General features: G+C 40.7%; 1 protein-coding gene across 5 annotated transcripts in view; it reads right to left on the reverse strand.

Moving 5' to 3' along the window:
- The window catches only part of IBTK (inhibitor of Bruton tyrosine kinase), a 97,313-nt gene that overhangs the window by 32,181 nt on the left and 47,971 nt on the right, over window positions 1–17,161 (reverse strand). For all 5 annotated transcript variants that reach the window (XM_073336541.1, XM_073336543.1, XM_073336540.1 and 2 more), the window contains 6 exons: window positions 16,905–17,022; window positions 15,228–15,288; window positions 13,479–13,606; window positions 3,745–3,857; window positions 2,860–3,008; window positions 1,873–2,036 (listed from right to left, as the gene is read on the reverse strand). In XM_073336541.1, coding sequence (XP_073192642.1) covers window positions 1,873–2,036; window positions 2,860–3,008; window positions 3,745–3,857; window positions 13,479–13,606; window positions 15,228–15,288; window positions 16,905–17,022 — 733 coding nt within the window. The remainder of the gene's footprint in view (window positions 1–1,872; window positions 2,037–2,859; window positions 3,009–3,744; window positions 3,858–13,478; window positions 13,607–15,227; window positions 15,289–16,904; window positions 17,023–17,161) is intronic.

Here is a 17,161-nt window from a genome sequence, read left to right on the forward strand (position 1 = left end):
CAAATATTTCTTGCCATGTACTTTCAGACCGATCAAGTTATCCTTTAACCTTATCTTTGTTAAGCTAAGCAGACTGAGCTCCTTGTATCACTATAATTAATCATTCCCGTGGCTCTTCTCTGAACCCTCTCCAACTTAACATCCTTCTTGAAGTGTGGATCCCAGAACTGGATGTGGTATTCCTGCAGCAGTCCCACCAGTGCCAAATATAGATGTAAAATAACCTCCCTACTCCTACATAAAACATTCTCCGTTTATGCATTCAAGAAATGCATTAGGCCTATTGGCCACAGCGTAGCCCTGGAAGCTCACGTTCAGCTGAATGTACAGGAATAAGGTATTGACGAAGATGGTACTATACAAAACAGTACTATCCATCAGCAGATGGAATATTTTTACTACAACATAGTACTTAAGATTTTAAGTCAGACTATACCAAATGTCATTGGTATTGAGATAGGATCTTCAGTTATTGAGACCGGCCTGTGCAGAGGACTGCAAGTCAAGTCACTGAAGATTTCCAGTGCTTGTCAGGCTTACCGGGAGCAGATTTGGACAAGTCAGAAGAATGGCCTCTTCTTGGCCAGTATTAGGGACAATGACTGTTGCCAAGCATCAGCTGAAGTTCTCTACACCTTCTTACCCTGGGCAGCAGAAGTCACTGACTGACCTGAAGGAGGACTGCAGTGAAGGTCCAGAACGCTTCACTGAAACACAAGATCTCCTGGTGCCAGAAGAACCCTTAGCTCCTGAGATAGCATCTCTTGTAGCTGGAGCACTAATTTGAAATTGACTTCAGAACAACTGCTTTCGAGGCAGGACCTCAGTCAGAATCACTCCTCAGAGTTCTCCATAAAAAATAATTCCAGTCAGGCATCACAGGCATTTTGCACAAGAAAAATATCTACAGATTGAACATTTATGACCTTCCCTTAGACAAAAAAGGCATTTAGTATGTCCATCATTTAAAGGCATAGCTGCCTCACAGGCAGGGTAGATTTTAAAACCTGGAGACTTAACTTAAGCCAACAGACCACCACATTGGTGCCAAGGTGAGACTTCAAAACAAAAAGTCCCATCTTTGGGAATGAAAAAACCACTAAATCTATTCTAAGAAAGCTACAGGGAAGCAGTCAGATACCACACACCATCTCACTGCCATGTGTGGTAAGGAAACAAGTGGTGTCTGAAGCTGCTTTTCCCCTTCTGCCCTCCTCAGAAGTGGAAGATGGGGGGCACAGGCAGAAACCCAACAGATGCTGCTGAACAAAAGAATCCAAGCTCATGTACACAGGGCGCACACACGTACAGTGAGATCCATGTAGATAAAATACTAGAAGAACTACATTAGGAATCTATTTTTATTAATGTAGGAGGCTGAAGTTAACAAATTTGACCTTAAACTGCCTATAAACGCAATAATGTTCAAAATTGTTTGTCAAACATCCCCTCAAAAAAAGGGTACACTACAGTGACAACCCCAATTGCTGCACTAACACTACTGTAAAATGAATGGTTACCTCACAATACTGTAGTACTATTTTTTAATTGAAGGATGGAGGAGTAAAGGATCCAATTAACAGAAAGAGCTACTTTAAAATTTTAAAACCCTTTGAGACAGTGTCCCTTTTAAGATGTATCTAATGGTTCTTTATTATTCAAGAGAAAGCAAGCATATCAATTTGCAAAAAGAAAGCCAACATCCTTAGCCAACATGTCAAGTGTTGCTGGTATCATACGATCAATTTAAACACAGTTAACTTTTCACTTTGAAAAGAAGCAAGAATATTAAACTACTAATGTTCACTATCTTTTACCAAATGGAAAGCACAGTACTTGTCAGCTAATTATTTACAATAAATTTTATTGTACCTGAAAGAAGTAGCAACCCAACTTGGAGAGCTTGCAGAGTTGTTTTTAACACTGGGAATAGACTGTGGAACAGACTGTTTCAGAGCTGATGATCCCTCACATAATTTCATCTCTTTATTAGAATGTGGGGCTTTTATACTCTGAACATACATTTTGTCTTTCATCTGAAACATAAAAGAATTCTATTGAAACAGGGTTTTTTCCCCATTTAGAAAAGGGTGATGTTAGAAGTGACATAAGTTGCGAATATTAAAGTATACATGAAGAGGCTCTACATGTAATATCAGAAGCATCAGATGTATTTTAATTAATCCCAGCTCAATCTGCATTATTTATATTATTTTTAATTGACAGCATCCATCAAAAAACAAGAATGACCTTAGAACTATGTTCAAATACTTTACTAGATAAACTAGTATACTACTACTCCTAGAGATTTGTTACAGGTCTAAAATAACAATTTTGATACTGGACACTAATATGCACACAGATATGAATTAGTCTCAATTCTTGTGAACTTAATTTCTCTTTATAAATCCTCTCTTTAATTACACTCTTAAAATTATCCTCGCCAGTAATCTTTTTACCAAATACATCAGGCTAAGAAAATTAGCTTTATTTTGCTAAATCTGAGGTTCCTTTATTCTTTCAGATAAATATGAGGTAGGGATTTTAAACAATATAAGTCTAAGACATCAGAGAGTTGAAAATTTCAAAAAACAAAAGGGGTATAAAACGAAACATGGTGTTTAAAAACTCCTGATACCATTCATAAACAAAATATCAGCACTATCTATTAAAACCACAGAGGATTTTTGTTGTTTATTTTAATATTTCAGGATGAGAATGTGACTAAACTGTCTTTCTAAAGGCACCAAAAAAATCAAGGTTTGAATTTTTTTAAATTACACAAAGAAAGGCAATAAAACATTAAGATAAGAAAATTAAAAAAAAAAAAGAAAAAAAGATTTTTAGGAACCAAAATACCTCAGTTTTATCTGCTTGAAATCCTGTTGTGAAGTCAGGGGATTGTAAGTCTCTGGGACTACTCACTCCTGCATAACTACCTTCAGAATCAGATGTCAGCAATTCTGGAAGCGACTCCACAGAGTTAGCCTTATCCAATTTTATTAAGCCTAAAATGTATTGGATAAGAATATAACATAGAACTATAACATGAAAAGCAGGATTGTTATACAATGCTTATATAAGAAAATATACAGACCTGGAAGGTGGCATCATATTTTGAACATTAGACAATTATAAAACTATAAATATAAAACTAAAAAGGGTAGTTCATTACATAATCCTATACAGTTGCAGGTAACCATCAATTTTCAAGCATCATGGAGCAGAATAAAATAGCTCCCCCTTCTCTTCCTTTCTCTAATCTGATTCACACAAACTATGTGCTTGAAAAAGGAATGCATGCATTTACTTTTTCTATTTCTCACCAACTGGACAATGAACAACAGGCTAATCAGATTCCAGTCATTTTCTTTCAGGGTTTCAAGTAGTGATTCAATGTTTGGGCTGCCAACATTACAGGGGAACATTTAAGTTACAAAACAACAACAACAAAAAAACCATGGAAAAAATGTCCTTTAGTCTTAGTTTTATAAAAGGCTTGTTTTCCTAAAAATTAAGTTTGGGGCCAAAGATAAATATCCCTTTAAAAAGGGAAGAAAAAACAGTATCACTTAATTCTATAATTCAATAAATAAACCATTATAATCCATACTGAACATTTACAAAAAAAGTTGTGTGTTAAGTAAGAAATTCTTCTAAAGATGAACAGATAGCAGAGTATAGTATTTCATATTAAAGTTGATGCTAGACTTTGTGATGCCCGAAAGTTCATTTGCCACTAACCTGTGGAGGGTGGACTCTGAATAATATCCGAAAGATTATATCCTCCAGAGCTGTCTGATCGTCTTCGTGGCTTCTTTTTAGCCTTCATTTTTGCCTTTTTGAGAAGAGCTTCCCTATGCAGAAAATTTTTATATTTGAGAAGTCTTTAGAAATAACAAAGTTAATATTGTTAAATCACTCAGACAATATGAAAACTTATTTATAGACTGGGTTGTTAGCAGCAGTTATGATTATGTAGATTGCATCAAGAGTGTATGCATGAGCATGACAAGTCAAACTAAACTACAGTACTGGCGAGGTAGATATATCAAGATTAATATTAAGCTTTTCTTCTCATATAGTCTTGACACTTGCATGTTCATTAAACCAGATATGGACTTTTGAACTAGCGTGTGGTGGATTTAGCACTCCTTACATGTAAGATCTAAGTAAATGGAGATGGTAAAAGAGTAATTGTAAGAAAAGGTACTTGACTGGAGCCAAAAGATGTCCATAGGTGAGTCACAGCAATGGAGACTGAACCTCAGATTCAGAGTTGACTGATTTAAATCAAAGTGATATAAATCACCAAGGAGAAAACCTCAATTTAAAGAGGTGATATTAGTCAACTTTTCCATTTGTTCTTCAGTTATTTTCTAAAGAAAGGTGCTTTCTCATTGGTTGATAACGCCTTTAAAACATGTTTATTTACAACTAAATAGAGCCTTTACACTAGATTTGGTACATCTTTTTGCTACCTAGATGGTATAATGTAAGTATATACATTTATTTAAGTAATTATATAGCTTAATATTTTCAGATTCTTATTAACTGTACATTTTAGTAGGTTAGAAAATGGTGATGTCACTTGTTTACTAGATAATTAACTTTTTGCTCATGATTTGTGTCCAGCAGCATTCTAATGGTAACTGGAATTTTAATAAAAATAAATTTTGTTTGTTTAACAAAACCATCATAAATGTTGTGGATACATAAACTTCTCCCAGCAAAACATGTTTCACATTTACAACTAAATAATTTACTAAACAGATATTAACTGAAGTCAGTTAGTTAAACTGATTATTTCAGATCAGCCTGGGGAAAATTTCAAATTTATTTAAGTGAAAGTGAATAGAGCTTAGGTTTCTACTCATCTATGTCTCATTTTCAAGAGACTGTCTACTACGTTACTTAGGCTGACCCCACTGTACCATAATTATAAAGCCTGACCTCGCAAGTTAGACATTTTCCCCCGATTCTCTCTTTATACAGAAAAGCAGCCTTTAAACTCAAAGTTTTTGATGGAGACTCATGGATTCAGCATATTTATTTTTTTATTTAAAATGTTTTGAGAGACTATAATAAATTTGGAACTTAACATTTTGTATTTAATTCACATTTCATTTTGAACACTTTTTTTTAAAGAAACAATTTTAAAAAGTTTTTAAAAAATCTGGTTTTAAAAAATCCATTTTTAATTTTAATTATTTTTTTTAAAGAAATCACTGATTTTTATCTACCCTGCTGAGCTTTCTAGATCGAAAACTATGTGTCTCAACTGCCTAAGCTAAAACATCTAAGTCTGTGAGCTTAAAGCCATTAGCAGATTCAAACCTCTATTTGTGGCCAAACCACCACTAGTGAGAGACAGAGAGCCCCACTGAGTAAGCATATGCAACCTATGCAGATATTCAGGGTAGCATTGAACAAGATCCGTGTGATCTACTGAAATGGTACAATAATGAGCACACTGAACCAAATGGTAACCTTTGGTGTCTTAATAAAACTACTCTTAATTCTGTTAAAACAGTAGCATGACTGGAAAACAGCTAAGTACGCTGTTGCTGACAAAGGAGGTGCTGTCGTAATCATGAAGAGGTCGGAATATGAACAAGAGGCTGCTCGGCAGCTCTCTACCACCACCATCTACAAGCCATTACCCTCTGATCCCACTGAGGGTTACCAAAAGAAGCTATACCATTTGCTCAAGAAACTCCCTGAAAAAAGCACAAGAACAAATCCGCACAGACACACCTCTGGAACCCCGACCTGGGATATTCAATCTGCTACCCAAGATCCATAAACCTAGAAATCCTGGATGCCCCATCATCTCAGGCATTGGCACCCTAACAGCAGGATTGTCTGGCTATGTAGACTCCCTCCTCAGGTCCTACGCTACCTGCACTCCCAGCTATCTTTGAGACACCACTGACTTCCTGAGGAAACTACAATCCATTGGTGATCTTCCTGATAACACCATCCTGGCCACTATGGATGCAGAAGCCCTCTACACCAACATTCCACACAAAGATGGACTACAAGCCCTCAGGAACAGTATCCCTGATAATGTCACGGCAAACCTGGTGGCTGAACTTTGTCCTCACCCATAACTACTTCACATTTGGGGACAATGTATACCTTCAAATCAGCGGCACTGCTATGGGTACCCGCATGGCCCCACAGTATGCCAACATTTTTATGGTTGACTTAGAACAAAGCTTCCTCAGCTCTCATCCCCTAATGCCCCTACTCTACTTGCGCTACATGGATGACCTCTTCATCATCTGGACCCATGGAAAAGAAGCCCTTGAGGAATTCCACCATGATTTCAACAATTTCCATCCCACCATCAACCTCAGCCTGGATCAGTCCACACAAGAGATCCACTTCCTGGACACATAAACATCACCCTACACCGGAAACCTACTGACTGCTATGCCTACCTACATGCCTCCAGTTTTGACCCAGACCACACCACACCACACGATCCATTGTCTACAGCCAAGCTCTATGACACAACCTCATTTGCTCCAACCCCTCAGACAGAGACAAACACCTATAAGATCTCTATCAAGCGTTCTTACAACTACAATACCCACCTGCTGAAGTGAAGAAACAGATTGACAGAGCCAGAAGAGTACCCAGAAGTTACCTATTACAGGACTAGCCCAACAAAGAAAATAACAGAACGCCACTAGCCATCACCTTCAGCCCCCAACTAAAACCTCTCCAATGCATCATCAAGGATCTACAACCTATCCTGAAGAATGAGCAATTACTCTCACAGATCTTGGGAGACAGGCCAGTCCTTGCTTACAGACAGCCCCCCAATCTGAAGCAGATACTCACCAGCAATCACACACCACACAACAGAACCATTAACCCAGGAACCTATCCTTGCAACAAAGCCCGTTGCCAACTGTGTCCACATAGCTATTCAGGGGACACAATCATAGGGTCTAATCACATCAGCCACACTATCAGAGGCTCGTTCACCTGCACATCTACCAATGTGATATATGCCATCATGTGCCAGCAATGCTCCTCTGCCATGTACATTGGCCAAACTGGACAGTCTCTACGTAAAAGAATAAATGGACACAAATCAGACGTCAAGAATTATAACATTCAAAAACCAGTCGGAGAACAATTCAGTCTCTTTGGTCACTCAATTACAGACCTAAAAGTTGCAATTCTTCAACAAAATAACTTCAAAAACAGACTCCAACGAGAGACTGCTGAATTGGAATTAATTTGCAAACTGGATACAATTAACTTAGCCTTGAATAAAGACTGGGAGTGGATGGGTCATTACACAAGTAAAACTATTTCCCCCTGTTTATTCCCCTCCCCCCAACTGTTCTTCAGACGTTCTTGTCAACTGCTGGAAATGGCCCACCTTGATTATCACTACTAAAGGTTCCCTCCTCTCCCCCCCCCCCCCCCCCCGCTCTCCTGCTGGTAATAGCTCACCTTACCTGATCACTCTCCTTACAGTGTGTATGGTAACACCCATTGTTTCATGTTCTCTATGTATATAAATCTCCCCACTGTATTTTCCACTGAATGCATCCGATGAAGTGAGCTGTAGCTCACAAAAGCTTATGCTCAAATAAATTGGTTAGTCTCTAAGGTGCCACAAGTCCTCCTTTTCTTTTTGCGTATACAGACTAACACGGCTGCTACTCTGAAACCAGTACAAACATGGTCTCCAAAATAACAATGTTATTACACTGGTAGTATAGCTTGTAAACAGTCATGTAGACAGGATGCTTATCCTTAGTCAAAACAACTGGAAAAAGTGGGGGGAAAAAATCCAAACAGCTTTTATTTATTGTACCAAAATTAAAGAGTTACGTGACCCATAACTGACTACAGTATTCCTATTTCATAGAATTTCTATTGTTCTTTCAAACATAACAATTGTAATAATGTACTTTAAAAGGTCCAAGAATGAAATAAAGTAAAGGACACAATGAAACAGTTGTCGTGGACTCCTGATAAGGCTTAGGTACTTTGCGAGACTTTAAGACAAAAAGTCAAGCCTCCCAAAAAGGGCCAAAACTTTTTGCACTGTTGCAACAATTAGCAAATGCAATATACCTTTGTTGTTACACTGGATTATACAGTTTTAATCTTAGCCAATCATTCTTCTTCCTATATTGCCTATTTTATCCAGGCTCCTACACGACAGTGACGTATAACAGATTTTTAAAGTATATTATATATTCATAATTTTAATCTTCTTCACTGCTCCTGAAACACGCACTGGGTGGTAGGACTTAGGGTTTAATTAAACCATTTCTGGAGCCTCAAGTGGAAGATAATCAGGAATGTGACTACTGATTAACTGTGTAGTATGAATTTTAAAAGCACTAACTACCCAATTCTGATGTGTCAAAACTTGGAAGATTTGTTATGTTCCTCTTCCATCTAAATGTGGTATGCTGCAGCATTATTTGCATCCGTGGTGCTTACTTCTTCTACAAGTATTTTCCAAAGAGAAAAACTTTAGAATATTCAAACAGGTGTTTAATAAATTATTTGAACACAGGTTTGCCAACGTTCTAGATCAGCAGCTTTTTAAAAAAAGCTATATACATAATGCAGCCAGTTAAAAAAACGTTGTTTCTCACAGCACGGTTCATGGGACCCTATGGAGTACTGCAGGATTCAGTGGGTCTGCCAAAGACCCGATGCTTTGTCCTCATCAAGCATTATTTGACACCATTGTATATGCTAATATTACCAGTGCTTCTGTGGAATACTGCAAGCAGCAAGAGGGAATCTAGAAAAAATTATCTAAGACTGGTGGAAGATATGCAAGTGATGTTATGCATACACACTCTTCAGTCAAAGATCACATACAAAGAAGAGTACAATGACATAGGAGGGACAAAGGAGGAAAAATGGTTTTGTGATTAAAAGAAATAGGACTAGGAGACAAGAACTGTTCTATTCCTAGTTTCCTTTGCATACAAGAAACTATAGCTGACTTAGAAAGCAAAATTTTCCAACAGAAATGCATAAAAAAAATTTGATTTTTGAAAATTTTTAATCAGCTCCACAAATCACTTAATTGTGACCGAGTTTCCAGAAATTGAAAATGGGGAGTATGCATATTTATCTCAAAGTTGTGGCATTGAAATCCATTTCTGTAAGTGGTTTGAAACCCTCTGACAGAAGGTGACTTAGAGATGCTTAGTATTATTTTTGAACAATTCTTGAATTCTCAGTTCTTACAGTTATCATAAAAGGTCTACTACTCTTCTCCACATACTCTGCTGGAAAATACATAAAAGATGTTATGCAGTAGGAGGTAGTGTTGCCTAGTGGATAATGCACAAGACTTTCAGGAGACATTAATTCTGTACCAAGCTCTATTAATAACCTATTAGGTGACCTTGAACAAGTCACTTCACCTCTGTTCCTCAGTTTCCTCATTTTTTGTAAAATGTAGTAATGATGCCAACCGCCTCTGTAAAGCACTTTGAAATCAACTGCTGAAAAGTGTTATTTTTTTATTATTCACAAATTCTGTTCATTCAGCCTCAAGTCACTTCTTCCCATGATTCCCATTTGCTACTTGCAAAAATACTGGAGTTAACTGAAGCACACGAAAGCTACATAAGCTACAATAGGATAATAAGAGCCCAATGCCTTTGTAGTGGCTGCACAGAACTCCATACATGTAGGTTGGGGTGGGCAAACTTTTTGGCTTGAGGGCCACATCTGGGTATGGAAATTGTATGACAGCCATGAATGCCCATGAAATTGAGGGTTGGGGTGCGGGGAGAGGCTCCAGCTGGGGGTGCGGACTCTGGGGTGGGGATGAGGGGTTGGGGGTGCAGGTGCTCCGGGCTGAGACCAAGGGGTTCAGAGGGCAGGATGGGGATCAGGGCTGCAGGCTCTGGGGGGGCGTTTACTTCAAGCAGCTCCCAGAAGTGGTGGCATGTCCCCCCTCTGGCTCCTACATGGAGGTGCAGCCAGGCGGCTCTGCACATTGCCCCGTCCGCAGGTGCCACCCCTGCAGCTCCCATTGGCCATGGTTCCCAGCCAACGGGAGCTGTGGGGGGGCGACGCTTGTGGAAGCCCCTGGCTGCCCCTATGCATAGGAGCTGGGGGGGGGGGGGGCGGGGGAGGAGAGAGAGACATGCTGCCGCTTCCAGGTGCGGTGTGAAGCAGGTACCCTGTTCCCCGGCAGGAGCTTAAGGACCAGATTAAGATGTCTGGAGGGCCGGATGCAGCCCCTGAGCCTTAGTTTGCCCACCCCTGATCTAGCTGCACTCTATGCATGCACCTGACTTCACCTCCTACAGTTCTACTAACAGTGCCACCAGTCAGAATGAGTGGTAGGAGAAAAGAAACTAGCAGGGGTCTACCACATTTCACTGCACAGAGAGCTCTGAAAAAGCGAAGGTCAGTCTGATCAGACATCAGAGGGAAAAAGCTTATTAACCTTTTAGAGGGGAAAAAAGCCACAATTTTTTTTTTTTAAAGCGTGTAGTATGAGGCTCATTTGCAAACAAAATTTCTCTTACATTGAACTTTAATACAGTACAGCAGATGTAAACTTCTCCAGCCCTCAACTATCATTAATTTTGGTTTCTTAAACATTGTTTCTAAATGCAGGTTTTCCATAGAATATTAAATAGATGTCCTCGCCTCTCTCTTTGGTGATCTTATTTGTTCCCATGGCTTCTACTACCACCTGAACACGGATTACTGCCAAATGCATCCCCTTCTACCCATGATCTCTCATGCTCCATCTAGTCATAGATCTGTGCCTGCCTCTGACACCTCTTCCTGGACCCAGCAAGTCTAAAACTGGGTTTATCATGTCTCCTTCAAAGCCTTCTGCTCTTGAACCCTTTTTGTTAATTGCACCACCATACATCTTGCTACACAACCCCACAATATGGAATCATTTTAAAATCTTCTCCAATTTCAAGATCCAGCAGATCTTGCCACTTCTTCCTCTAGTCCAGAAGTGGGCAAACTATGGCCCGCGGGCCACATCCGGCCCACAGGACTGTCCTGCCCTGCCCCTGAGCTCCGAGCCGGGGAGGCTAGCCCACAGCCCCTCCCCTGCTGTTCCCCCTCTCCTGTAGTGATGCCGCTGTGTGGGCAGCGCTCTGGGTGGCGGGGCTGCACGCTCATGCAGGGCAGTGCGTCTGGCTCCGGTTGGGCAGCGCGGCTCCAGATATGCTGCTCTGAGCAGCATGGTAAGGGGGCCAGAGGGTTGGATATGGGACAGGGAGTCCCAGGGGGCAGTCAGGGGACAGGGAGCGGTTGGATGGGGAAGAGGTTCAGGGGGGTGAGGTCCCGGGCGGGGGGGGCGGTCAGGGAAGGGGGGTACCGGGAGGGGGCGGTCAGGGGACAAGGAGCGGGGGGGGGGAGGGAGGCAATTGTGGGCTGGGGGGGGGGGGGGGAGAAGTGCAGGTGTCAGATGGGGGCAGGGGCCAGGCTGTTTGGGGAGGCACAGCCCTCCCTAACCGGCCCTCCATAGAGTTTCGCACCCCAGTATGGCCCTTGGGCCAAAAAAAGTTTGCCTACCCCTGCTCTAGTCTCTAAAAATTTGTTAATTCCCCTCCTACTCCCTATTTCTCATGCTTTGGTTACTTTAACACTCTCCTCTCCAGCTACCTACACTCCCATCTTTCTGTTCCAACTACAATCCACTCAAACACTGTCACCCCACTCCCAATCAAAGAAGTTCTCTTTTTGATATCATCATAGAATCATAGAATATCAGGGTTGGAAGGGACCCCAGAAGGTCATCTAGTCCAACCCCCTGCTCAAAGCAGGACCAATTCCCAGTTAAATCATCCCAGCCAGGGCTTTGTCAAGCCTGACCTTAAAAACCTCTAAGGAAGGAGATTCTACCACCTCCCTAGGTAACGCATTCCAGTGTTTCACCACCCTCTTAGTGAAAAAGTTTTTCCTAATATCCAATCTAAACCTCCCCCACTGCAACTTGAGACCATTACTCCTCGTTCTGTCATCTGCTACCATTGAGAACAGTCTAGAGCCATCCTCTTTGGAACCCCCTTTCAGGTAGTTGAAAGCAGCTATCAAATCCCCCCTCATTCTTCTCTTCTGCAGGCTAAACAATCCCAGCTCCCTCAGCCTCTCCTCATAACTCATGTGTTCCAGTCCCCTAATCATTTTTGTTGCCCTTCGCTGGACTCTCTCCAATTTATCCACATCCTTCTTGAAGTGTGGGGCCCAAAACTGGACACAGTACTCCAGATGAGGCCTCACCAATGTCGAATAGACGGGAACGATCACGTCCCTCGATCTGCTCGCTATGCCCCTACTTATACATCCCAAAATGCCATTGGCCTTCTTGGCAACAAGGGCACACTGCTGACTCATATCCAGCTTCTCGTCCACTGTCACCCCTAGGTCCTTTTCCGCAGAACTGCTGCCTAGCCATTCGGTCCCTAGTCTGTAGCTGTGCATTGGGTTCTTCCGTCCTAAGTGCAGGACCCTGCACTTATCCTTATTGAACCTCATCAGATTCCTTTTGGCCCAATCTTCCAATTGGTCTAGGTCCTTCTGTATCCTATCCCTCCCCTCCAGCGTATCTACCACTCCTCCCAGTTTAGTATCATCTGCAAATTTGCTGAGAGTGCAATCCACACCATCCTCCAGATCATTTATGAAGATATTGAATAAAACCGGCCCCAGGACCGACCCTTGGGGCACTCCACTTGATACCGGCTGCCAACTAGACATGGAGCCATTGATCACTACCCGTTGAGCCCGACAATCTAGCCAGCTTTCTACCCACCTTATAGTGCATTCATCCAGCCCATACTTCCTTAACTTGGTGACAAGAATACTATGGGAGACCGTGTCAAAAGCTTTGCTAAAGTCAAGAAACAATACATCCACTGCTTTCCCTTCATCCACAGAACCAGTAATCTCATCATAAAAGGTGATTAGATTAGTCAGGCATGACCTTCCCTTGGTGAATCCATGCTGGCTGTTCCTGATCACTTTCCTCTCATGCAAGTGCTTCAGGATTGATTCTTTGAGGACCTATATCATCTCCTCTTCCTCCTCAAATCACTTCAGTGGATTATCCCCACTCCATTTAAAGTTTACGCTTATCTTTAGTTTCAAGGAGCCCCATAACTCAGCTCATTATAACTCCATAACTCAGCAACATAACTAGCCTCATCTCCACTCAGCCTAAACATCATTCTGAACTGCTTCTTTTGCCATTTTTGCTCACCTCATTTTAACTTTGAAAAAGATTTTGGAACCTGCATTTCTTCTATTTTTGTATTTTAACTCTATTAGTTTGGTGCCACCAATGCTCTTGACTTTTAGCTGTGAAAAGAGATAAATCGGTATCCTATAAGAAAGATACTGCTATGTGTAGTTCACTTGGTTGGAGTGATGAATGCCAAGAACTACAGAGGCCAACTATTTCAGCAATCAAAGGAAGAAAACATAAGACTTACTGAGATGTTAGTTCTGTATTCATTTCTTCTTTCAAAAAGACAAAGTTTTCTCTGTCATCAGGCTCCAAAGAGCTAATGTCAGGTCCATCTTGATATGGAGTAATCACTCTCCTGACCATAGCTGGAATCTGAAATATCAAGAGTTAATGTTACACTGATCCTCTTAAGCTGTATAGTAGAAAGCAAACTATTTCTTGCAGAAGTACCAGATCAGTGGTTCTCAAATTTTTTTTTTCACGGATCACCTGAAAATTGCTGAGGGTCTCAGCGGACCACTTAACGATCTTTCCAAATGTTGTTTGTACCATTAGCTAACTATTGTAACGTGCTTTGGATAAAAGTACCTCATTAAAAAAACCTTAATAATAATTAACTTTTTTTGTTCTAGAAATAAAAGCACACAACTCATTTTCATATCTTCCCTTTCTAATGTGATGGATGTGCCCTCTCTCCCCTGCTGCAACAGCCCCTGAGCTGGGGCTGGGAAAGAGGGGGGTCTCTCCCTCTCTCCCCCATCATGGCAGCCCCCAAGCTATGACTGAGAAGGAGGAAGGTCTCTCCCCCGCCACAGCACCCACAGAGCTGAGGCTGTGGAGGAGGGCCATCTCTCCCTGGCAGCAGCAGCCCTGGAGATAGGGAAAGTCACCCCTTTCTCTGGCCACCACAGCCCTGTAAGTCCCGAATTCCCCCCACTCCCTCTTCTCACCCCATTTCCCCCTCCCACCTACCCCCTATTCCCCCCAAGGCCACTAGCTCACCATACATGTGCATCTTCTCCAGGATCCAGGCACCTAATTAGCAGAGCCATGCCTGTGTGACTCCGCTAATTAGGTGGGTGGCCCTTCATTCTCTCATGTGTGGCCACCCAGGTGTACACTTTAGAGAGATCTATCTGCGGACCACCTGAATGGAGCTCACGGACCACTGGTGACCCGCGGACTGCAATTTGAGAACCTCTGTACCAGATTATAATCACTTGAATACATAATTTTAGAATCCAGGTATTATCACCATTATGCATTACAGCCTACAAGACAAAGGAAATTTATAATTAAAAAAAAAGCATACACACAAACACTGCCACATCTACACGTTCTTTAATTCTTTTAAAGAAAACGTAGAGGTTCAGAACTTAATTTAAAAACTTACTAGGATACTTCATAGAAGAATGGCACAGATTTATGCCCAATCACAGTCTCTTACCATTTAAGAATTAAAGAAGAAAAATAGTTTATACTGTATGCTGACTCTCCCTTGCTTAGTGGCAAAGTTTCACTCATTTCTTTTGTTTCACTTAATATTAATTCTTCCTACACTGCCCTACTGATATTAGAACAGGAAAGCAGAATTAGATACTCTTGGAAGCTACCAATTCCACTAAAAATGAGTGTTACCTCTTCCCCCACACCACAAATTCTTCCTCTGCATAGAATTACCCGACACTCGTTTGTTTACTAAAGCCAATTTAGAACATATGTTTTGTGGTGCCATTAATACCATTAAATGCATATGACTGATAGTCTTAATGGAACACAGAATTATGCATGTTGCAGTGGTAATAAATGTGTAACTATCAGAAAATTTCCAAAGTAAAGAAAAATTTAAAAAAAATATAGATTAAATTTATTTCTGGATTAATGTTTTGAAAGGACCACTGCCCACCTGATGAGCATCTGACACACATTTATCAGCTTAACTCAATGTTCATTTTTAAAGTAGTCAATTTTCACTGACCTAGGTATAGCTTACCATTTTTCTGTAAGACACAGAAAGGTCCCTCAAAACTTCATCACTTAAGACATCTAGAGTCCTAAAACAAGATAGATAGTTATAGCCTCGGTCTCATTTACCATACTTTAAGTCATTTGATTCAAACTGCAAGATATTTGTTCAATAGGATTAAAATAATTACAGTTTAGGGGTACACATATGTACAGGTGATAGCATTAGATATTATGGTGATGGGCACTAACATCCTACTTTAGCTAGATCATCAAATCTTAAATTACTTTCTCATCTACCTTTTGCCTACTTGTTTGGCTCCTTTACAATACAGTCTAACAATCCAAGGCATTGCATAGCTTCTAACAAGCAAGTTTTTGTTTAGTTTTTTAATCAATTTGCTACATAAAGAGTTTGTCTGGGATATGGTGCAGATTAACCCTTTAAGTAAAATTACTGTTGCAGGTAATAAAAATTGAGGTCTTTGCTTTAATCCCATTTACTTGCCTGTAACATATTATATACCTACCATGTGTGAACACAGCAATTATTTTAAAGAGAAATTGTTTACACTGAAACTGCAACAGCAATCATGTATGTAAAAAATACCAACATGATGCTCATGGCTAGAGCTGAGCAAACTGGATTTTTAGTTCGACCAGCAAATTGGAAAAAAAAAAAAAAAAAAAAAAAATCACAGAAAACAGTCTGTTCCAAAAATGTTTGGCCTGTGTCAGCAAATTGGAAAAAAGTTTGTTTTGGTCCAGCTTCAAGAAACTACGCATGTTCCTCCCCCTCTCCCTTATAATACGTAGCCCAAAGCTCAGGGCACTCGCCTGGGATGTGGGCAACTCAGGTTTGAATCCCTACTCTGAAACAGGAATTTAAACACACATCTCTCCTTGCCAGGTGCTAGGCTATTCTCGGGTAGGTTGCTCTCAATCTCTGCTTTTAAAGGTGTTCCACTTCGTATAAAAACTCAAATATTAATTGGGCCAAATAGAGGGACAGAGTGAGAATGATTCGATAGCCTGGTGATTAAGGCACTCTCCTGGGAGGTAGTAGATGTGGATTCAAATCTTCTCTGCTTGATTCAGAGGAGGGATTCAAGTCCCTGCTCCAGAGTAGGGATTCAAACCTGTGTTTCCCACATCCCAGGCAAGTGCCCCTAGCTCCTCGGCTAAAGTTATAGAGGGCGATGGAAGGACAAACAGTTTTCTGATGCTGATCCTGAAAAAAAAAACCTCAGGTGAAAACAATGATAAATTTGGGGTTGTTCATGAATAAATAAAAACTGAAATTTTTGTCTGAAAAAATTTCACCTAGCCCTATTTATAACCATTTTGAAATGTCTTCCAGAGCTACCTTGCAGGTCTCCATTCTTAGGACTGATTCAAAGCCCACATCAGTGGAAAGATTCCTACTGACTTAACTCAGTGGGCTTTGGAACAGGCTCTTTTTGCCTCAGGATTACGGAAGTAACACTTTATTATGTGTTGTAGTACAGGTGAAACAGATACATAACTTGCAAGATAGGGCACAGAGTTTCAGCACAAATGTATACCACTGCAGCGGAGGATTTTTGGTTACATTCTCAACTATCACTGGTAACATTTCCTGATGATTCTTCCAACAGTTCCACCCTTTTGCAGTATTTCACTTTTATGGTTCAAAGCATACTGTAACACCTACATCCACTCTTACCTCGCTTCAAGCAAGGCTGCCATATTTAGTCCTATGAACTGCAAGCAGGACAGTTTTAACTGTTCAGCACTGTATGTTGCTGAAAACTCCAGCAGCTCAGTAGCATTCTTTAAAGTGACTGGAAAGAAGAAACATCACAGACTTAACTAGAGAACATACTGCAATTTTGTTCTGTAATCACTTATTACATCAAGATATACAGTATGAATTGGAGGGGGAGGGGAGAAGAGATCAGGTTATGAAAAATGAATAAAAAT

This window comes from Lepidochelys kempii, chromosome 3, assembly GCF_965140265.1.
Source record: "Lepidochelys kempii isolate rLepKem1 chromosome 3, rLepKem1.hap2, whole genome shotgun sequence".
NCBI lineage: Eukaryota > Metazoa > Chordata > Testudines > Cheloniidae > Lepidochelys > Lepidochelys kempii.